This window comes from Acipenser ruthenus, chromosome 18 (genome assembly GCF_902713425.1).
Source record: "Acipenser ruthenus chromosome 18, fAciRut3.2 maternal haplotype, whole genome shotgun sequence".
NCBI lineage: Eukaryota > Metazoa > Chordata > Actinopteri > Acipenseriformes > Acipenseridae > Acipenser > Acipenser ruthenus.
This window is the reverse complement of record NC_081206.1, coordinates 2,622,982-2,646,467: the sequence shown is the minus strand read 5'-3', so window position 1 is coordinate 2,646,467 and position 23,486 is coordinate 2,622,982. Positions and strand designations below refer to the sequence as shown.

The 23,486-nt window shown below is 38.0% G+C and overlaps 2 protein-coding genes across 6 annotated transcripts in view; one reads left to right on the top strand and one right to left on the bottom strand.

Annotated features, from left to right (window-relative positions):
- Positions 1-53: 53 nt before the first annotated feature.
- LOC117422387 (synaptonemal complex protein 2-like) lies at positions 54-18,516 on the top strand. Its single transcript, XM_058990796.1, has 44 exons — positions 54-332; positions 1,403-1,449; positions 1,559-1,699; positions 1,915-2,339; positions 2,583-2,607; positions 2,827-2,912; positions 3,029-3,117; positions 3,320-3,354; positions 3,661-3,803; positions 3,911-3,963; positions 4,143-4,188; positions 4,375-4,476; positions 4,648-4,708; positions 4,987-5,135; positions 5,319-5,393; positions 5,839-5,944; positions 6,122-6,288; positions 6,419-6,508; positions 6,669-6,747; positions 6,833-6,890; positions 7,166-7,260; positions 7,476-7,945; positions 8,154-8,257; positions 8,358-8,394; positions 8,703-8,785; positions 9,116-9,161; positions 9,451-9,497; positions 9,645-9,705; positions 9,932-10,106; positions 10,249-10,313; positions 10,423-10,593; positions 10,964-11,144; positions 11,823-12,085; positions 12,169-12,357; positions 12,581-12,656; positions 13,111-13,275; positions 13,999-14,139; positions 15,138-15,271; positions 15,724-15,818; positions 15,914-16,013; positions 16,265-16,323; positions 16,819-16,897; positions 17,802-17,858; positions 18,067-18,516. The coding sequence occupies exons 4-44, from the start codon at positions 2,235-2,237 to the stop codon at positions 18,136-18,138; spliced, it is 4,434 nt and encodes a 1,477-aa protein (XP_058846779.1). The 5' UTR covers positions 54-332; positions 1,403-1,449; positions 1,559-1,699; positions 1,915-2,234; the 3' UTR covers positions 18,139-18,516.
- Positions 18,517-19,446: 930 nt separating this feature from the next.
- LOC117401392 (phosphatase and actin regulator 3-like) overlaps positions 19,447-23,486 on the bottom strand; it is a 35,092-nt gene continuing 31,052 nt past the window's right edge. For 3 of the 5 annotated variants that reach the window (XM_034905247.2, XM_034905250.2, XM_034905249.2), the window contains exons 10-13: positions 22,669-22,730; positions 21,569-21,709; positions 20,898-20,974; positions 19,448-19,970 (exon numbers count right to left, since the gene is read on the bottom strand). In XM_034905247.2, the coding sequence (XP_034761138.2) occupies positions 19,955-19,970; positions 20,898-20,974; positions 21,569-21,709; positions 22,669-22,730 (296 nt within the window). In that variant the 3' untranslated portion in view covers positions 19,448-19,954. Of the gene's footprint in view, positions 19,971-20,897; positions 20,975-21,568; positions 21,710-22,668; positions 22,731-23,486 lie in introns of all 5 variants that reach the window. The other 2 variants (XM_034905251.2, XM_058990798.1) reach the window with 2 other exon arrangements.

Sequence of the window (23,486 nt, the reverse complement as noted above, 5' to 3'; positions counted from 1 at the left end):
GTATAATATATATATATATATATAAGAACGGACACAAATGGGGTCGTGGATCTTACTGCGCTCTCGCTTCGCTGCACTGCACGCGCATTGATCACGTTTGAAGTATTTTCGCGCCTCGTCTCGAGTGCAGACGTACCAACGCAACCGATAACGGACGGCGAACACTGAATCCTTCTTTTATTGTATATTTGTAAATGTATTTATTGAACTAGACAACAACCTCGTTTTATATTAAACAATTTGATATACATTTGTTCTATTTAGAGTAAATATTTCGTCAATAATCGTTTAAGAGGTTATGTGATCGTCAAGAGAGGAAACTTACATTGGTGGTAAGTTATTTTTTTATTTTTATTTTTGTTACTTTTTTTGTTACTTTTTTCGCTTGGAGTATTTTATGGTTTTCATTATTTACTGTGAACAGCCTGGTAATAGATCAAAGTTATATATTATTTATGAAATGTACCGGTATGTGTCCTAGACTAGAGAAAGAAACTACAGCTCTTGTTCGTCTGATATTTTGAAAACGTGCTGGGAGATCCACGAACTTATCTTTTTTAAATCGTAGTGATGTTTAACTGCACAAGTCACCACATTTCTTTAAATATTGATGTAGGAGAGCACATGACTTATAAATCGGTAAACCGTTTTGTAAACAACATTTGATCCCGTTTAAAAAAAAGGAAGAAAAAAAAACGTGAATTGGCAATGAACTGTAAACATGCTCTTAAATATAGACTATTGTCAGAATTACATAAAATATTCTGTCATTGCTGTTGTGTGAGTCAACTGATCGTAGGGTTCTAAAGACAGTGAGATAATTCCACTGAAATGTACCATACAGTCAGCAGTGCTGACTCTGAAAGCAAATGCAGTTCATTAAAAAGACCTCTCAGGGGCAGTAGAGTCTTTTAGTTTCTCCATGCGGCTGACTTCTTTCTACACACATACAAACTATTCTTTTAAATGAAAGGTTAGTTTACAGCCTGCTTTACACATGAATCTTCGAGCCAAGGCTCATTCGCTGTATGTAATTGATTACTGCTGATCCCATTTTATTTGATAGACATGCATAAACTAGCTTATTTTCCATTTTTAAACATATTATTAGGCTGCCTGAACCTATTATCAAAAGGCTGATTTATACTGGAGTACCAAGAAAGAATATTTTGCCCAGAAGCAGGTTTTTATACATTTCAACTCCTGATCTGTTAAGACTACTACTGAATGTGACCTAATTCAAACTGAGTATTCTTCCCTAGATGGCACACAACACTGTGGTCACAGACCCACAGGTGAATCTTTTTCAGTGATCTTGTTCGATGTAACAGATATCATTTGTATAAAAGTTGATCTCATGTGAGATTCAAATGATGATGCCATATTCTGTATTGTTTTACAGACCTGCTCCTTTAGCTGCTCAAGATGCCAGTCAGACAAGACGCCCAGGTAATGTTAAGGCATTGCAATTAGCAAACCCATGTGCCCATGATCGTCTTTCAAAAAATCTGATAAACTAGTTAGTTATTTAAGCCTGTGTGTTTCTTCCTGCCTCAAGCTTGAAAAACTGATTGATGAGACGTTGAAGAAGAGTGAATTCCAGAGCTTGGAAGAGTTCCTGCAGGGTGACATCAACGAAGACGCATGTCAGAAATGCACCAAACAGTTCATAAATAAACTGGACAAAGTGATCAGAAGGGTAGGATTGGAAATATAAGGATGTTGTACTATAAACTTCCTTACCTCACATTAGTATCTTTAAGTATTTCTGAAGATATTTTAAGTGAAGGTTTAAAATTATGAAAGAGCAGTAATATTAATTCCCAGCCCTATTGTTAATAACCCTTTCAATCCATTGCCATAATAACTTGAAGGCCTCAATCAGCAAATGACTCTTTTTTTTTTTCCCTACAGGAGCTTGATAAAAACAATGTTAAGAATGCCTCTCTGGTGTTGTCAGGCCTGCATAAGTTTGGGAAGACCCTGAGCATTCAGGCAGCTGATGGAGTCACTGTAATGATAAAGCAAGGGCTTGTTGATAAGATAAGTATAAAGATGTAGCCTCTTGGCTGCTGAGTGGGATGCACACGGTTATATTGCTGCCTTTATTTAATCATCAAAATGAAATCTTGGGGATAAGTAACTCGATATTTAGTGTGCTTCTTTTGCAGTTTATTAATCAGCTAACAGATTTTGATGCTCCAGGTTAATCTGCTAATATTTTGCTTTTTTACATGGTGCAGTGGTTTGAGAAAGCCAGGGACATCTGGGTAGAGGGAGGACAGCTGAAAAGCGAAGCACTGTTAAATCTTACAGAAGACTTTTTTGATGCTTTGATGGTGGGTAGCTGGTTCATAGCAACATTCCTCAACCTTTGTAGCTTGTGATTGGAGAAGGTATGAGGGAGCAGGTTAAGTGCAAATATATAACAAAACATTGATATCATATTACACAGCAGTTCTGTTCACAAACACAGTTGTTTTTAATATTGTATGCGTTGTATATCTATTTCAAGTATTCTGCCATTGGTTTTTTAACAAGTGAAAAGGATGACACTCTAAAAGCATGTTTGTTTTTTATAGGTTGTGTATGAAAATAGCAGTGAAGGTAATTAATGTATTTATTTTATGCCTGTTTAAGTGAATCTCTAGTTTTAAAGTGAAATGTCACATTTCTTACGATGTATATTTTGTTTCAGCAGACAGGAAGTGTTGGCAAACATCCTTTCGAGGTGTTTATTTAATCATTTAAGAACAAGAGATTGCTAGAATCTCAGTTATGCTAGGAAATGTTCTTGTTTTATGCTGTGGTTATCCTTTTCCTCAGGAAAAAAACAAGTCATTGGATCGTTCTTACATCGAACAGGAGAGCTGATTGCTGATTCCGGTGTACATATAACTATCCAGCAGGAGGTAATGTCTCTAAATACAGGTTCTGCACTGCTATATAACATTTGAATACCTTTAATAAGTTAATTACTTTTTTTTCCAAATTTAAAGTCTTGATTGCTTTTTTTTCAACGTACTAGGCTGTGAGAAAACTCAACATGATTCTGGATGAAATCCCAAAAGAAGACAAAACACAAGTCTTATCATCTGGGAAGGTTTTATGTGTCATGTACGTGAGTTGAAAGTACCGTGTCTGATCTGCTTCAGGGTTTAAAAGAAGGAGCCTATGAATTAGCAATACTATTTAATTATTTTTTTTTTTAACTTATACTGTATTTTTGCTGTAAGAGTTTTTTCCATGCTAACATAGAGTGAATAGTATTTTTACAAGTGGTAAAATATTTCCTATAACAGATTATTGTGTCTTACAGGAGTGGGTTGGGGAAAAGAATATTGATTGGTGGAGGTGAGTGAAATTGTTGTTTTTAATAAAGTTAGTAGCGGTGTATAAGAATGTAGTCTATTTTTGGAAATACGTATTTTACAACTGTTTTGAAACTTCAGTTTACAAACTGTAGATTTGGAGGTATGCAGAACGTCTGAGAAGACTATTAGTATGTCTTTTATCTCCATGAATTTCTGGGGCTCATTTAGGAACCTCCATACAGGAGCAACACAATTGATGTGGATAGAAGTGTTTGGCCTGTCAAAACTCAAAGATTAGTAACCATAAGTAAATTGATGACATGCAAACAAACTCTGCATCTTTCAGATTATGACTTGCAAGTTGCTATAACTGAAGCTCTGTGCAGAATGACTACAGGGAAGCAGAGGCAGGAGCTGGCAGACCAGTGGTTTATTATGGAGTTTGTTGCAAATGCCTTTAAAGGGATTAAAGACTCTGAATTTGAAACGGTAACTATGCTATCTCCAGAATGGATTGCTTTTATATAAGGTCTGAAAATAGTCTATTAGAACACAGTCAGAAGACATGTTTAATTTCTCCTTCTTATAATTGCAAGGATTGCCGAAAATTCCTTAACCTGGTGAATGGCATGCTGGGGGATAGAAGAAGGTATTACAGTTTTATTTATGCATATTGTTTTGCATACAGTAAAGTGTATTTATGTTACAATGTTAAGCTTGTGCATTTGTGAACAATAGGCTAGGGACTGCCATATTAACATGTGCTGTTGTCTGTATTTGTGTAATATTTCTGAATGCTGTTGTGTGAGTTTATCTTTTTATTTACAGCGTTTACACTTATCCATGTCTCAAAGTGTTTCTTGATGAACATGAGGTGAGTGGTTTAAAAATGTTTCTATGATATCCTGATTCTACCTTTAGATGGTATCAACATAATACTTGTTTTTGTATTTGTATTTAAAATGACGTGTTAATAAGAGGGGGTAAAATATGAGATACATTTACCGGTACTTTTGTGCATATGCTGTTACAGGGCTGAACCTAAACTTTGTATTTTCAGCTGCTAATGCCTGCTGATGACAAACTGCAGGACTTCTGGATTGATTTCAATGTAGGCAGCCAGAGTATAACGTTTTATATTTCTCCTGATGACAATGAAGAGGTAAGTGTCACAGCAAGTCCCAGAGGTGTATGTGGAGCTCTTTATGTTTAAAAGCAGTATGTAACTGGTAATGGATCTGCTACTATAAATATAATTTAAATGCAAAGATATCATTCTTAATAGCCAGGCAAGCTTTCTCAACATAAAATAAATACATATATTTATGTATAGGAAACCCAGTGGGAGACTGTCTGCCTTCCTGAAGATGAAGTAGAAAAGTATCTTGTTGAAGGTAGGTCTTCAGATGGAGGTTCAGATTTCAACACTGGATATTTTGATTCAAATAATCTGTGAGCCCTTGATTTACTGTTGGATTTGTATCTGGAAATGTAATGTATTTTATTTTACTGGCGTTCAGTAAAGCATGTATACTAATACTTTTCGACAGTGTCAACCACATAATTCATTTCATGTACTGTACCATTTACAACCTGTAAATGAAAAGGAATGCCAAATAATCTGCAATTGCACTATGTAGAATTTTTGCTTTCTTTCATTTTACCCAATTAGAGAAGGATGGAAATAACCTATTAAAGGTGTCTATGAAACATCCATTGAATGTCAGTGGCAAGGAAGGATCCCAGATTCAGATATATTTCAGTGCTGCACTGAACATCGCTGAAGCAATCAGAAATGTGTATGGAGCCATAAAAGCCAAAGTAAGCTTTACTGCTTTATCCTTCTGGGGTCGTTAAAAGTATTTATCACATATACTTACAGTGTATTGCATTCATATATGCATACACATATATGCAGGTTTGTATCTGTGTATCATTTTATTTAACATGCTGATAGTATATTTGTATAATACATATTTACATATAGTACTTTTGTTTTCATAGGAATTTGTTGGAAAGTGTGGGAGTTCTGTAGCGAAAACCACAGTTCGAATTATCTTTGATGAAGATGGCTCACAGGTCTGTACAGTCATGCTTTCTTGTTGCATTAAGGAAATCTTTTAATTAGATTTCATGACTTTGTACACATGTGTATATTGTGTGTTTTTGTGCATACCTGACAGCTTTTAGTTCCGGAAAGCCAAGTCTCCTTAACACCCAAGAGTTACAAAAGGTCATCAGGGAGGGAAAAGAAAAGAATCATTCAGTATTCTCAAGAATCAGTCGTGCCTCCAGAGAGGGCTAGAGCCAGCCTGGAGCAAACCCCACAGCTTCCTTCTAAGGCAAGTCATGTAGACTACAGCAAAGTGAAGCTCTGCAATGCCAGTTTTCCTTGTGAAGCTAGTAGTTGGAGTAGAGGACTTGGAGCCAACTATTAAAAGGGCAAAAAGTGAGCCTTTGCTTCACAGATATTATGGGCTGTCCAGGAAACAAACAGTTACCAGTACGTTGTGCTTTCTTACAGCTGGATACTCCTGCAAAGATGAGGGTGTCTGAAGCCACATTGGCCATCTCCAGTTGCGGGGGGAGCCGAACAGCAATGAGTCCAATTGCACGTGTCATGATGACCTGTAAGTAAAATGTAACTAGCTCATCAGATATCTTCAGCATGCGTTAAAATCACTCGACAGGTGTTCGAAAATGTGAATATAACTAACCGTAATTGTTGGGACCCAGGCAGCTGTGGGAATACTTTTGTAAAGTATCTGTGTGTGTTAATTATTCTGACTTCTGTTGTTTTATTTTAGCGACTCCTGCAAGGAAAGGGAAAGTTAAACCAGCTTTAGAGCTGGTTGGCTCTTCTAAAAGAAACAGTGACTATAACCTCATTAAACTAAAATCAGAAACTCCCATCAGAAAGTCACCAGGATGTATCCCTGCTGAAAGAGAATATGGGACTTCAGCCAACAACAAGGTTAGCAACTATACACTATTATTAATATCGAGTCATTGTATCAGATATTTTGGGATGGTTGGATTCATTTTTTTAATATTAAGCTTTTTAGATTGACATTCCATGAAATGAGTTGTGAATTCTTCCACAGCCTGTTGGAGCAGCTCCAGAGAGCAGTAAAGCAGATTCAGAAGGCAAGCAGGAACCAAGGCCCCGAAATGGATCAAAGAAATTTTGCAAGGTGTCCAAGTGCTCAGAATGTCCTTCTTAAAAGTGTTTTAGATTTATCCCTTGTTTTGTTGATACAAAGTGATTTGTATTTAATACAATCTTTCTTGTCACAGCCTTGTTATAAGAGCCGATGCACTAATTAGTAAGTAATCTTGTTTATTCCTTTCTAGCAGATTCCTGCAGCCAAGGTTGCTGAGATGCTGCAGGAGGATCAAGACAATGCCAGAGCGTCTGAAGAAGAACATTTAGGTACTAAATATTTCAAAATCCAAATCATTTTGGTAAATATCATGATGTACCCCTGTAACATCTACTTTCTCGCTTTGATTTTCAGCTGATTCAATGAATATTGTGCCTGACTCCCAGCCGGTGATGAAAAAAGACAAGACTTTGTAAGTCTATTTGCAAACGTTTCCCCATATTATACTTTAATAAATTCTTGCATGCTGTTTCTGTTTAATAATTTGAAAAATGACTTAGATTGGCCTTAGTTTGAATTACTAATACTAATCCCTGTATTCCAGGGAACAGTCTGTCTTGCATCTTTACTTCCAATTACAACGTTTCCATGTTCACTATTCTGGATTATATTCCATATATCTTATGTATAGTATATCGGTGTCATTTTTTCCCACCTTTATGTTTTTGTTTGTGCCTTCATCTTTAGGTTGCCTGGCCCGCTGACTAGCTTTTCCAGGGATCAGGATTTCATCTCTAGACGCAGAGTTTCAGTGTCTGGGGGTGTCTCTCTTCTTCAACAAGGTGTTTGTCTGTTTAGCATTATTTGTCATAGGCAAAAAAGAAATTTAATTACTCATCATTTATTGAAATTAAAGATGTTGGCTTGTGCTTTCAACATACTTGCATGCAATTAGTGTAGGGCTCAGCTAGAAGCACAATTTAGAAAGGGATGTTTGAAGACAATATTAGTAAAATCATTTATCACAATAAAAAATCTACTCATTACCCCCTAACAGGTCAATCTTTCCAGAACCGAGTGTCCAAACAGCGAGCCTTCTCAGCGGCTTTCAATGACCAGTCACCTCCACAGCTGCAAAGCTCCAAAGAGCCAAGCCAAAAACAAGTACAAGAACAGCTGGCTGAAAAACTGGAAAAACCCAACAAAGAGAAGAAACAGAAACGGAAACACGAAGCTGATGGCAAAAGGTCTTCTGGGGAGACGAGAGCTTTGGAAGAAAATCAGGCTGCAGCGAGAGGCATCGAGGGACAAGGGCAGGCACCTCTGGCTGTACAGAAGGCAGAGAACAGCGCAGTACAATGCAGCAAATCTAATAAGAAACCTGCATTGGGCAGCTCCAGAAAAGAAGCAATACCCCAGGAGATGAGTCCAGCTAGAAATCATAGAGTCTCTGTGTCTCACAGACAGGAGAATCTTCAAAGAAGGGAGAGAGAGATGGAAGTGTCCTATAGGGAAATGAAAGAGAAGGTGAGGTTGTTTATGTGTTTTCTTATTTATCAAACCAGGTGCACAATCACCAAAACTGCTAGCAAATTGATTACGCAGCAATCCTAGCTGTCCTAGACAATACCCTTGATGAAAACTTACTCTCTGTCATGTGGTTTTAAGTTTTTGAATATGATTTCATAGGTGGAAATTGAGCTTTTTTATTTAATTTTTTTTTTTTTTTTTTTAGAAAACCAAGTCCATTGGAAAAGATTGCATTGGTGTGACAGAAACAATGATTAGCTCTATTTCAAGCAAATATAGAACACAGACAGACCCTTCTGCTTTGAACAGGTAAACTTGACAAGCAGCACTGCAGTGATTTAATTCCATTAGTATTGTGCTGTATTTCTTAAGATAGCATAACATCATTTATTATGTTCTTTTATTGTAGGGCTCATCTGGAAAAATCGTGGTCTTTCTCTTTTTTAGTGAGTATAGTACAGGTGTATCCATAAGTGTTTGTAAGAGTACAGTTAATGCTCTACCAGTGAATGCTAACAAATGTGAACAGTTTCCAGCTCCGAAAGTAATGAAAGATGGGCTTCATGTAACACTGTGCCACAGAGGATGCTTTGTTTGGGTTTAATAAAGAAAAGATAGACGAAGCACAGTCAGAGCAGTGCCGTACATGGACATCCGTTTTAATACAGTATTGTACATGTACTGTAACATACTCTGCAGATTCTGGTTGTCATGAGGCATTAAACCTGTGCAAATTTCATTTTCTTTCTGATAGGAAAAGGGACAAACAGGAAACAGTGGATTTCTGAAAGGATCGAGTCATTCCAAACAAATTAAGATGAATGCTGTGCAGACTGGGTATGAAGTATTACATGCAGTAAAAAAATAAATATGTGCTTTACTCTTAAAACTGTATTGTATGGCTGTCCCTATAATATGTTGTCTCATTAAGTACAGCAGTTTCGATGAAGTTTTTAATCAAATATTAAGCATTATAATTGAAATGTAACACCCTGTTTATAAATGATATCGTCTGTAAATTGTTATATACCTGTATTTGTAGTAAGCATCTGAATAATTTTAAAATCATCTCAATTGTTATAATTTACAATTGCGGTTTTAAAATTGTAACTGCTCCGTGTAAAAAGAACGCTGACACATTTTTATTGTTTGTATATTTTTCATTAGGGATGATATTTACAATTTCAGCGATGAGTCCACAGGTAATCTTGGGGTAGGTTTTTCTAAATTCTTGTGTGTCTCTATTGGGATAGATATTCTTTAAAGTAGAATATTGATTTTACATATACTTACCGCAAAATATGAATTTACCTTTTTTTTTTAAATTATCTTTCTCTTTTTGCCAAATTTGACTTTTTAACACGTATGAAGATTTTTTCAATACAACTGACCTTCAGTAAGCTTATCCAAAGAAACTGTATTTGATTGAATTTACAGTTTTTGTAAAACTGATTTTATCCTAGTGTAATCCCCACTCATTTTTACTCTGTCCTGTGTCTTAGGCAAATGATACAAGACGCTTGGAAAAATCAGGAAAATCAGACAAAAGGTAAACCTACTGTATAGTGCAAGTGCCAAACCTCTTTAGGGAGCAAGAGAAACTACATGATGTCCAGTAAGAAAATATTGATGCCAAGTAAAATTCTACTTTTCTCCCTCTTCCATACTTTATTTACATGTTTCTTTAACTTTTTAGTGGGAAATCTGAAGAATCCAGAATCAAATCTGGCTCCCTAGAGAAAGGTGAATGTAAAAAGGTAAAAAAGAATCTGGGTTTAAGTCATTGTCAGTTTTGTAGCCAGTTGTAGCAATCTTATCCAAGCTCCTGTGTCCCTTTTGTGTCAGTGTCAGTTTAAATGGCTATTTTAATTAAATCCACATGAGTTAAATATGTTAAAATGATTGCTGTACTGAAATACACGGCATTGTTTTGGAACAGTGGTTGCTGTTATCACTGAAGGGATTCCTTGTTGTTGTTGTCAGCCTGGAGGTCGCTATGTGAAGAAGCACCTGTTCAGTGACACAGACACAGAGCCCAGGCCGGATGACAGTAGGAATGAGGTCAGCTGGCTCCAGGATTATAACAGGAGGCCCAAACCAAACGTTGTGGACTATAGCAGACAGCGGCACGACAAGCCGCCCCCCAGTCCTGGCAATGGTAAGGCTTATCCTGATCATGTCTGCTATCTAATTGTAAAAAAACAGAAGCATATTAATGGAAGGATTTTTTTTTACTCTGAAATGGGTTTATTTAAAATAAAGAAAACAAAAAATCTTCAGTCATAGTGTTCTTTATTTAGATGAATCACCAGAGTTCCCTCCAGCGATTCCAAAGCCACGGAAAGAAAAAGCAAAAGCCAAAAAGGTAAGAAAAATGTGTGATTGCCCTGTTCACTTTCTGTGAAGTCATGTCCTTGAAATGTTTGTGTAGGTGTGTAGGAACCCCCCATGAAAAGGTTCTGTTTTATTAACAGAAAGTGGGAGGGAATGAAAATGCACAGAAGGACAAAGCAGTGCCCACCAGGCAGACAGGGAGGCCACAAAGGGCAGCTGCCAAAGGCCGTCGGTATTGGGAGCCCTCGGAATCAGGGAGTGATGTTGAATCAGTGGCATCGTCACAAGAAGAAGAGCAGTCTGTTTATAAGGTACCAGATAAAATACACTTCTTGCTCACTGCTGCTGTCCAAATGTATTGAGATGTATTGGCAATTGTGATACTTATGTTCTCCAAATTAGTCTTATTATTATAACGTAATTATGTTTATGTTATTTGTTAAGCCGGGTTCTTTGCTGTAAAAAGCATTCCCCTTTTGCTTAATAGAAACATGGCTTAAAAGTAACAAGCAGTAGGGTTATAAGCCATGTTTCCCCTTTCTGTTAGAAATCCCTTAGGGACCCAAAAGTATGTGCCTGTAGTACAGTGTCAGGTCCCTTGTATGCCAGCTTCACTCAATGTGTTTTGTTGTTTTCATCAGTATATTCAGTGTAAACTGTTTCTGTTATAATTTGTTACAGCCTAAGCAGCATCCAGCTAAAACAAATCAGGAACGGAACAAAAAGGTGTCTGCACCTCCAGAGCAGAAGAAGAGTGCTGGTGCATTGCCGCAGGTTACAATGCGTAAAGAGCTGCAGAAAACATGGATATCGCCGTTCTCTCCTTTAACCTCACCTCCACCGTCCATAGAAAAGATGAGATGTAGGCATTTTCTCACTTTAATAGGGGTCAGCTGTTTGTCATTGTACAGAGCAGTACTTAATCAGAGATAACAATATATATATATATATATATATATATATATATATATATATATATATATATATATATATATGTATATATATATATATATATATGTATATATATATATATATATATTTATTTTATCATTCCCAGAACAATAGAAATAGCTTACCTAAACACAATGTAACTGTGCTAATAATAGACTAGAATTTCAGAAGGAGAAATGAAGCAGAAATCACTGCTGCAGAACAGTATTGGTAATATACTACCTGCAGTAATATATTACTCTATATAGTCTGTATTTGCAATTTTAGAATGTGTGTGAATGTCAGGAGCAGGAATGATTTATTTTTTTGTCTGTGAAATTTAATGTGATTTGAAGAAACTGCATCTTTTAACTTTGTCATTTTGTAAGGTCATCTATATTTGTTAAACCCCCAGATACTCCCATCTCATAGATTCTCAGATATGTAAATACATAAATAATGTTTTTATGAATGGAAAATATATGAGATTCTGAAAACACAAACTTGGATATTAGGTGAATTTGCATAGTGAAGCATCTTTTTATAAAGCAATCCGTTTTAGGTCTATTCAGAGGATAGAGTGCTGTAACAAGTTACCTTTTATCTGCAGGTGCAGAGAAGTCGAAAGTAGTTGCAAGACCCACTGTTGCTGCTGCTGCTGCTGCTGCTGCTCCAGCTCTGCCTGATTTAACCCCCAAGCCTAAAAATCCCCATGAGACCCCAAAACAAATCCATCCCAAAAAGTTCTATAAATCAAATAAGAGTAAGCAGAAAGCACCATCCCCTCCTCCACCTGAGGCAGCTGCCAAGTCACCAAAGATCATAGTACAGGATATTGATGATGTGTCACCTCTTTTAAGTCCAGTGGTAATGGTACGTAACTGTTTATGCATCAGTTCAATCAAATACATGAATAAATAAAAACTGATTAGACCTGATTCTCTTGAATCCAATAGCCGTTACTCACCTCGACTATTCTGAAGAAGTCTTTGGTTAGTGAGAAGGATCTGTATGAGGAGATGAAGCCATGTCTGGATACCCAGGATAGCCTGGAACAGGCTGCCTCATCGGACAACGAATGCGCCATATCAGTCGGATCACACAGCAATTCCTCTGACAAAATAGCGCTGTACACTGAGAGAGAAGTATGTATCTATAAATGTTACCAGTTCCAGGTTGAATAGAACTGCAATACTGCTTAGTTGTTTGCTAAGCTTTGTGGTAGAGTATATATATATATTTATTTCTTTTTTACCAGTTTCCCTGGTTAGCTAATGATTAACTATTTGATTGAATACCTATATATTTGCCTGCTTACTAGTTTATGTAACTTGATAGTAATTATTTGATTTGCTTGTTGGATTCCAGAAAACTCCCTCTTCCTTTGTGATGTCTGAAAGTAGCAGAAGACATGGAGCCAGAATAAATGAAGTCCATGTCTCAGGTACAGGCACACACAATTCTGTTTTACCAGCTTACATGTTCGCTTGTACATAGGTCAGCTTTCCTATATGGTCACATAGTGTTTCCAGTTCTCAATTCATACCTTTAACTCACATTTTAAGATCCCGACAGTTTCAAAACCCTACAGCCATTGAGACCTATACAGTTGGGTGTAGCCGTCCTTTGTAATATGTTTTATAAGTTTAGTATTATCGGTTATTTGTTGGTGTTTGTTTATTTAAAAAAAATATTGATCATAAAATGTAAAACAAAAAACAGCTTTCATCAATGGATACCTAGACATGACTGGCTAAAGGTGAGTAAAAGTATTGATTACAAAAGTGGCGAAACATCCCTAATAACATAATGATGTTACCCAATATAAATATATTATAATGATGGTTATACAATAGCCAGTGCCTACTGATCTAGCGGTGGTATCTTCCTGTTCACAGGACCATCAGTGTTCTCCTCTGCAACCCTGAAGCGGCTCCATGTAGACCAAAGTGAAAACTGTTCAGAAGAGGAAGATGAAGAAGAGGAACCAAAAGACAAAGGGTCCAAACTGAGACCCAGAAAACTCTTTAAATCAGATGCTTCAGCCCGCTGCACTGAAATTGGTGTGTTTCAAAGAAGTGCTGTTCTGAGTCAGCTTGCACGCAGCAAAAGGAACGATGTTAGGTTATTCTGCGGTGGAAATCTGTGAAGAAATGCTGGTTGCCTTTATCACTGTTTCTTATTTCACTTTTCCTGAAAATGAAAGTTACATACATACATTTACAGAATATCACTGAAACATGTAGGTGTCTTAATCTGTTTGTTTCATTTTAAGGGCTGACATAAATCCAGCATTGTACCCATAACGTGTTGCTTATGTATGTAATGTATGTAAGGTACCAAAGCAGCAGATCCCATTTGTCTCTTTGACTGATTTAAAAGCCAGGATTCTCAAAATATGTACTGAACATATCGGTATCTTCTCAGCCCTTAATCCTTACCTGGTTGGTGTCCATGGAGAAGGATTAGTTAGCAGGCTTTGGTGATTCTTCAGATAAAAATAGTCATAGTCAATGCTACACAACTACATTTATTTTATGTGTAAAATTATTTCATTTTTGAATTATGCACATACCTGGAGTGCTATTGGAAGGTCTGACTTGATGGGATAATGTAAAATAACAATTAAATAAAGCATGCACTCACAGGCAATGAGAAATAAAAAAAATCTACACCACTTAAACAAAGAAGATAATTGTAAAATATACTGTGATGCAAGGCAGCTATTTTTAACTCATTTATGTAGTAAATTTGTAAATAACTGATACACTTCCTTATATCTACAGCGACAACTTCAACCATTATAAGGAAGGAAATGTATCGGGAGGATTGTGCCAGCAGCTATGATGAGGAAGAAGAAGAGGAAGAATGGAGTGAAACAGAAAGAGAAGTGATGCTTAGACCCCCAAAACTCTTACAGATGGATGGTAATGACAGGACAGCTGACAGAGGTCTCTTCCTTTCTTCTTTAATAGTTAAACATGAAACAAAATGTAATAAATGGACAGCACACCAAACTGAAGGGCACTGTTATTTACAAATACCAACTCCAATTACTGCGCAGAGAAACACATAAGGATGCAATCATTACAGAACACTGTTGCTACATAGCAAGAATGTACCAGGATTCGGAATACAATAACATACAGCATTGTAAACATGCTATTTATGAATTCATCAGCACATTAGAAATTCTGGACAACATTGGACAAACATGACATTTAGCTACATTTGAAAATATTTTTTTCCAGTCTTTGTTTAGTATTTGTTTTCAGAAGGACTGGTACAACAGGAATATTGTACATTTTAAAATATTTACATTTTTTCCATGCAAAGTGAAAAGTGAAAGTGGAAGCTTCCTATTGTTGCCTCCTTGGTGACAACACATAATGTTCTGTGACTGTGTACCAGAACAAGAGCTCTCTGTATGTGGCTACATCAGCAGGAGAGTGGATTCCTACAATAAAGCTTATAAAGCAGAACAGTTTTGCCTTAAAGGAATTCTGGAACCGTAAGAAAGTCTGACTGAGAAGAAACACATAGCCAAAAAATACAAAAGCCTTCCGGCATCACTTAAAATAAGCAATTGCAAAGAAGGCCAGTATACATTCTATACTAAGAACCGGTTTCATGCAGCATTGATGCTACTTTACTTAAAAAAAAAAAAATCAACAATACAATGTATATTAAATAACATTGAATAACTCATTAATGAAGGCTTTCAGAAAAGGAAAGCATATAAATAATAAAACTTGAGGTAATAAATGATTTGAATCTTTCATAATGCCTAGATCAGCCTGGTTGTGGAAGAATATGCAAGTGTAATTACTGTTAGTGCTGAAAACAGCCAAACCTGTGCAAGTAATGTAATTACTGTTAATACAGGGATCAGGAACACATACTGACAAACCTGTCCCCCTCACAGACCAAGAAGTGCAGTCCACCATCTCCTCTCACATGGTGTCTACTGTGGACATGAGCTCCTGGGAGACCAGTGGAAACCAAGACATGGGGATGATGTGTCAGAAATTTAGTACTGATTTAAAGAGGAAATTCCAGGTAGAGTCTTTTATGGCTGGCCTTTTTTTTCCTGGTTAGCTCAAAGCAAGACAGGTTTTTGGGGCATGGCCGTCACTTTTCATTTTTTTTAAGGATGCAGTAATTGGCTTACTTTAAAACTAGCAAAAACATTTGAGCAATGGGTTAACTGTTCTGTCCTGTATGTAACTAAGTTGTTTCTTGATAATTTTACACCATTATTATTAATTTATTTAATTGTTCTTGCATTTCTCTTATAAATAGGGCCTGCAGAGTTTATACCTGTTAGTTTGTATATCTCATTCTCTGGGTAGCCCTGCTACCACAGTAACATTATTGCTTTTCACGTGAATAAAAGACTCTACCGTTTTAGAAAAGTTAACAATATGCATTTATGATTGATGTTTACTTATTTCTTGAATTCCTGTCTCGCAGAAGACTGTATTTATGTAAAGGTGTGTGTTTGTTTTCAGAATCGCTCCAGGAAGATGGAGTATTACACCAAGCAGTCACTGCAGTCCGTGCAGCAGCACCTCTCCTCTGTGAGTGTGCAGGTTCGGGAGTGCAGGTCAGTGTCATGGTGTTCTGGGGACTGTGAGAATGCAGGGGATGCTGGAAGGAACGCCTCTTACCTTTCTTCTGTCCCTCTTTCCCTCTCCACAGGGTGCAGAAACTGGAGAGCTTCATGGGTGAGATCATGAATGAGCTAAACGACTTTGAAAAGGACACTTCGACCTTGAAAAACATGGAAAAAGAACTCACTGTAGGTTACCATTTTTTCTTTTTTTTTTTTTTGGCAAAACATGATAAATGGTCATGTGTAGCAGTGTGAGTATTCTGCCCATTTGATAATTTAACATTCTGGACTTGAAAATAAAACGAATTGGCAGCTCAATTGGGAGGCAGAATACATTTGTATATACAATAGATGTATATAGACAAAACGAAGTAGCATTGTTTGAATAGGTGCCTTACAGACAGAAATAAAGTAATGCATGTGTTCCTTCTCAATAGAACTTTTGGAAAAAGCAGACTCAAGAATTGACTTCTTATCAGGAGAAAGAACAAAGGAGGTGAGTGGTATTTCTTATTAAGACCAGTGTTCTAATGCTCCAGGGTTAGCAGCTACAGCTGGGCTGAAAGATGCAGTGGGCTCAAGGTCAGGATTCCCTGCCCATGCAAGCAGAGTCTGTTTCCCTAAATTAGTTCTGTTTTATAACTGGGTAACAGAACCAAAAGAGGATCACTTATATAATAGCAAGGGGCTCAGCTGAGGACATTTTTAATGTACATTATTTCTCATGGCCAGTTCAATGTGACTGTCACCATATGGGTTTCTTTGTGCCCGGTGTGAAAAAGTGGTATTACAGGTTCTCCATAGAGAACAGAATCAAAGGAGCTATGCTGGTTATCACCCAAGTTTTCAAAGTTTATTAAGTTATATGAGTATTGGCTTGATCAGTGTTACCATTATGCCATGTAGCAGGTTATAAATAAAAAACAGCAATATGCAATTTGTTGCGATTGGCTGTCTATCACACATTTCCTGGCTATCTTTTTTCCTGCAGAATTCATCACCTCAAGACTTCCTTTGAAAAGAATGTACGTCACAGTCTTGAGTATGAGGGGAGAATCTTCACCTCTGAGGTATGTTTTGGGAATAGATTATAATACATGCCATGTACTATAACGTTGTACTTCCTAAACAGACTGACACACACACACTACAGAAGCTGTTTTAATCCTTCTTCAGTGATTTGGGGAAGTATTTTAAATCACACATTAAGAAAGATTTGAATTGAAACGGCAGCTCAAAAACCAATGTTGACTTCTGAATTATGAATATTAAAATGTATCACAATCTGTCTGTTTGAGAACTGTTTGCAACCCTTCCCACACTCTTGCACTTTTTACATTTTATATGCATTTCAGTTTTACATTTTGTAGCTCCAGAAGTCTGTTTTCCGGACTCCTGCTTACAGGTCTATAGTCGGGACAGTGAAGAAAGAGACATGAACTGTTACAGTACATTCATTCTTGACCATGAGTTTTAAAAGGGCACCAGTATTTGGGGAACTTTTATTTTGCTGACAACAGATCTTTGAAACAGTAAACAGAAGAGCTGAATATATTATTAAGGACTACGCCAACTGAACATTTTTAATGAGTTTGCTCTAGGCACTGCATGTCCAAGTCCCATAGCTGGTTTCAGAGCACACATAAAAAGGGATTTTTTTTTATTTTTTATCAAACATCAATTAGATGGAATTGAAATGCAGATCATGTGTACAGCTAATTACAGCTCCCCCATTATAGTCACTGAGGGAGAGACGGGCTGCAGAATATCATAATAGCGGTTATTACTGAATATATTTGGACGGGAAAGCCCTTGCTTGTTTTCAGTGAAGCCACGTCTCAGTGTTGTGGCACTGGGTAGGAAATGTAGGTATTTGAAATGTCTGGAATAATCCCTTGCAGACCCTCACTTAATGCAGAACTCCACGATACACTGCTCTGCAATGCGTTCATATAGTCTGTTATTTTGTCCTAGATGCATTTGATGAGGAAGGACATGAATACAGTTCAGGAGAGGTTTCTCAAGGAAATGGTGGGTGTGATTGTCTGAAATTCTTTGTGAACAGCATGACTGGGTTCTTATATAAAAAGTCAGTGCAATGTTTACCACACAGAATTGCTGGCTCCTAAGCACAGATGACCCCATTTTGTCCTGTTATCTAACTGTTTTCTTGGCTGCCCTTCCATGCCTAAGGCTCTCATTTCAGTAACAAATGCATTTGATGTCCTTTAATCTAAAGCAAGAAGAGGAGCTGCTTGGTGTTCGCAGAGGACTGCAATCGCTGTTTCTGCCCGAAGGCAGGAAATTCTAAGTTGAGCGCCGGCTCGACATTTTGTGAACAGCAGACTTATATAGTTGTTTATTTCTCTTCTTCTAAGTTTCAGTTTTTGTGTTCTGCATTTACACAAAAGAGGAGACCCAGCTGTCAAGAAATTGTTGTGTGTCTTTGGTCACTCATTTCTTACATTTTGCATTAAGACACCAACAGAGCATTCTTTGAATACCATGCATCTTCTCATACACATTGCAAATCGTTCCACACTGATAGACAATTTTAATGCAAAATTACTAATATATTACCAGTAGAAGGGTGTTCTAATAACTGCACTAAAAACATAAATAAAGCTAATGTTAAATATACATTTTAACTAAAAAAAGATTTTGCCACAGACAATGGAATGATTTCCAATAAATGTTAGGATTAAATTGTTTGAAATATTGTACTATTTTAATTACATTTTGTGTTTAACTGTAATAAAGGTTTCATACAATTTAGAAATTATTTTCTATTTCCCTTTTTTATATACCATAAACTGATAATAGATACGGACTAGTTCTTTGAGCACGGCATGCTCATTTCCACATTTAACACTGCGTTTTTTTGCCAAAGCAAATATCTCGACATGTAAACTATGGCACTTCTGACAGTGTGCCGCCCACACACGGTGCTGTCAGCAGATGGAGGTATGCCCCAGCTATCTGGATGTGCTGTTACTCCCCCATATGCCATCATCAATGACTGACTGGGGCATCACTGTATATATGTAGGCTATCTCTAGGCAGAATATTCTATTCCTTCCTTGGTCTGAAGAGGAAGGTCCTTCCTGCTGTGCCACCCACACCTTGAACAGGGAAAAAGCTGCTTGATTTTGCTGCTGGCGTGTCGGAGACAGTGAAAAGTTACATAAGGCAACTGGCACAGCAGGAGGAACCAGTAGAGCGTCCCACCTGAAAGGGTTCAGTTTAGTGCACACATTTGAAGTCTTATTTACTGTGCTACTGATTGCTGCTAGTATACTTGCAGCACCTAAAGTTGTAAAGCAGAGATGACAGACCCTGGCAATCAGTAAAGCCCATACCCTGCCCTTTATTTCCCTACTGCAGGATAGCTCTTTCCATAGGGTCTCCTACATGTAACAAAGTAACATCCCTATAGGACTGAAGCACAAAGTAGTGATTAAACACAGAACCACACACACACATACACCACATGTCAGGAGTACAGCTGATACAGTACTCTAGAGACCAAGGTCTGGGGTCCACAGTTTAACCCACCAGCAACAAGTAGACTCAACCTACCTCCTTGAAAGTTATTCTTCTAAAAGAAAAAATAAAACGTTTTTTTTTTTTTAAAAACTTGTATTGTGCAGACAATAAATAGTGCTTACAAAGGGATATTTTTTGTGATAAGACATGGATTCTCATTAGATTGATATTTACACATTTGCTCTAGATCAGTGAGCCCACAATCCACGAGTTGTGACTGGTAATGCGGTGTAGGAAAGGTTAAGATGGTCACATGCACAACTCCCCCCTTTGTATCGATAGGCTGCCTTCAAACAGTCTGTATAGAGCCTTGGAAATGAACAGCAAATGTATCTCCATTCTCTTCCCCTCTCTTGAACATCATCGGAGATGTCTTGCTGAACTGTTGGTGTCCCCTATGTGAGCTGCGCCACGCCACGCCCACCAGCAGTGCCCACTGAAGAGGCATGGCCCCCAAGGTTCAGAGCACCCAAATGTCAGAAAGGATACCAGGGTATCTGGCTAGGGACATTGGAAGAATCCTTTCAAGGTCTTCATTAACAGAACCAGGTTTAGGAAGATTCTTCATAGAAGAACTCTTTCTACGGTCTGTGAAACCTGAAACAACAAGAAAAAATGGATTTAAAATATAGTTTCTTGTTTATTAGCAAGCTTCATATAAGCAGAAGTCCACTTTAACAACCAACAAAAAACTATCCTGCAAAAATATGCTGTGGTATGTTACTCAAAAAAAAAAAAAAAACCTTGTAAAATACTGGTGCAGCAATCTAAAGTGCAAGTAAAATGAACAAAATATAAAATGATCTAACAGGACATCCTAAAGTTGCATAATGCTGGCGTTGGCGCTGTTGGCAGGGCTGTCATCGCTTTGGCACAAACTCGACATTTTCAAACTAAGTGAACTGTTGAAATTCTATGATTATTTGCGACAAACTGTCAACACAGGATACAAACGTTGATACAATGTTGACATGTATTGCCAGATTGAGAATGTATCTAGAATAGTAGAAAGGGTTTCGACAGCACCTGTGATGCTCTCCCCTGGAAGGGTAGCCCTATCGACATTCAGCATACAGAGCTCTCCCTGTGGCGATTAGTGTAGCAAGGGGCAGGAATAGAAGTCTCTTTGTTAATTAACTGTTATGATTTAGTGTCTGCCCCCTGAAATAACTGAAAAGGGACGTCATGAATAACCTGTGTTGGGCCAGTTGAATGCCAGCCAGAGAACTAATTATTTACATAGCAAGCAAACCCCAAAGGGATGAATAACTGAGGGCTGTGTCCTTTACAGTACGCTTGATTCTGTCATGTGACCAGACAGAAACAAGAGAATTAGGAGAACAGGGGCTAAATCGGGAACTGCATTAGTTATTTTTGACAGCGTTTGCCAGTGTGTGCAAGTCTCGGGCCCCAGGGGACAGAGAGCCCTGCTAAGTCTGGCTCAGCACTATATTGTTGTGCCACTGGCTGCCCGTGCTGCTTAAAATAGCAGCCCGCAGCTGAAGCAGAGCTGCCCATACTGACCTTGTCAAGTGTTTGCTCGACGCGTGCACTTGCATCTCGTTGCTTTTGTACTCGTTCAGCTCTTTCCTTATCGCTGCCTGCAACAAATAAAACCACAACGCGGTCAGAACTGTCAATACTGGGGCTTGACGGAAAAAAAAAGAAATTGGAACGATCAACAAGGGAAATGTGACAGGCAGTGAAGGATTCAGTGCCAGGGAAAGGACAGGAACAGACAGGACACTTATCTACAGGGTTGGCGCCACACCAGACAGGCACAGGGATTAATTAGGTGTTTGTGAAGAGGATTGGACATTAAAAGAAGTGACAGAAAAGCTTGCTTCCTATACATTAAATTACTCCTGCATGTCGTTACTATCTAAGACATAAACTGGCAACCACTGCAGCTAGACCTGCAGCCATGCTTCTCCCAGTACGTTTTACTAATGTGTAATTAAAATGTATAGGAAATATTAAGCAGGTTTCATTCACCTGTCCAGTAAAGCAGGACTACACTACCAATGGACATCTGGGGATTCTTCATAGGTGAAGACCAACATGTAAAATAAGCCTGCTCTATAGTGCTGTACATTTTCCAAAGTGAAGGAATACATCTCAGCCAATTAATAATAAGAGCATCAAAAAAAGAGCCCACGGGATTAAAGGCTTGCTCCCTGATCTGTCATAGATACCTTGTCTGCTGCAGAGAGCCGCGTCCAGGGCTTGTCCGCCCGCCTGTCGTAATCCTGGGCTTTGGCCACCTCCACGTAATCGCTAAAGCGGATGAGGATTTTCCGATCCCGCAGCTCATCAACTGTGGGCCGCTGGTTGAGCTGAAATTCAAGAAGGGCAACACACAGATCAGAACAGGGTAGAGCAGAGCAGATCAGAACAGGGCAGAGCACAGCAGGGCAGAACACAGCAGGGCACAGCAGAGCACAGCAGGCTAAAGCACAGCAGAGCAGAGCAGGGCACAGCAGAGCACAGCAGGGCAGAGCTCTGCTGCAAACTGAGATGTACAGCACCCCTGCAACGCAACCTAGTGCTTCAAGACAACCTTCAGAGGATTTGTTTGTACTCTAAACAATTAATGTGCAAAAATACTGTCGTCTAAATTTAGCTGTAGAAAAGTACTTTGTATTTGTCACCATTTAAAACAGCCACTGGTCATTTTGTATAAATAGACTTTTGCTAATTTTATGAAAAAACACCTCATATTTTAAGAATTAAAGCACAGCCTGATATCATTCTGGCTGGAGTGAAGGTGGGCACTGGCAGCAATACAAGCCCATCTGGAAACAGCATGCAGCGCTGCTGTGTGGCGAAGGGAAGGGGCCATGCTTGCAACGCAACATGTATTTTATCCCTGACTCAGGACTCGGAAAGTGTTTGTTTCAACAGTAGCAGGACGAAACACCTGGTGCTAACAGGGGCGTCGGTGTGAGGGCAGATTTAAAAAACGCTGCCTCATGAACATTTTATTTATAATCTGCAAAAAAATAACCAATAAAATGTGAATGAGCAGCTGTTTTGTTAATTACACGCCTGGCCTCTCGGCTGGGCTGCACCAAGACTGCTGGTGCATTTCTGCTTCCTCAATTTCCATACGAGATTCGAGTCATCGTTTGTCTTTGTGAATACGATTGGTAAAAAAAAAAAAAAGAAATTAAAAAAAGATGTGACGTTTGTGGTTGAGCTGTTTGTGCTGATCACAAAACGTCCTGCATTACTCGACACTCACTGGACATGCACCCCAGCACACAGATCAAGGGTTAGATCAAGTTTCACATACCTTTCTGTTCAGCCTCTGTTTGATTTCTCTCCTCTCCTCCTGTTCTATCTGGTCGTTCCTCTCTGCGTGACACAAATGGAAATCAAAGGTTAGTATTTGGAATTAAATCATGTTTGAAAATCATTTGACAAGATCATTCCCTTTCATGTTCGATGCACTGAATTACCCATGACTGCATCGGGCGTCTGTATGCATGTTTTAAATGATATATATATAAAATAATACAACCCGGTGGAATGCCTCTCATTTTATTGGGGTAATGATTCATGGATGAATGAGTGAAAACATTGTGTGGATGTGTAGAAATGTCACTTTAAATCTCCCTACAAGTAAGATTTAATACAACAACTTCGAGAAAGGCAATCTGGACTTAAATGGAGTTCAAGGTGCTACCTTATTATTATTATTATTATTATTATTATTATTATTATTATTATTATTATTATTATTATTATTATTATGTTTTAATGGCAGCCTCTGGTGACACACGTATCGTTCTCTAAAACATTTTACACATCAGTGTTCTCTGTTTTAATTGCATTCAGTCTAGAGACTGGAAAGCTGACACATAAAGAGTTAATAGGACTCCGATTCATTAAGTTACACGGGATCGCTTTTTGTCTCCTATTTGCATACGGAGATAATGGGCTTTCTATTTCTATAAGTAGAACCAGAACTGTCAGACACGTCACCAAACCTGGGGAATTTACAAAGACAACTGCCAGCGGTTGTTAGTGTGGGAGGGAGGAGGACGATACATTTGAAAGGCTTCATTTAAAACTTTTTCACGGCTTACACGGTGTAAATGAAGTCACAGG

Bases quoted from the DNA above. Each gene is read 5' to 3' on its own strand.
- LOC117422387 (XM_058990796.1), top strand. From the start codon at position 2,235: ATGGTGCAGTGGTTTGAGAAAGCCAGGGACATCTGGGTAGAGGGAGGA. The intron at 8,395-8,702 runs GTGAGTATAGTA...TCTTTCTGATAG, and splicing joins CGTGGTCTTTCTCTTTTTTA to GAAAAGGGACAAACAGGAAA. The intron at 14,140-15,137 runs GTAATGACAGGA...TCCCCCTCACAG, and splicing joins AAAACTCTTACAGATGGATG to ACCAAGAAGTGCAGTCCACC.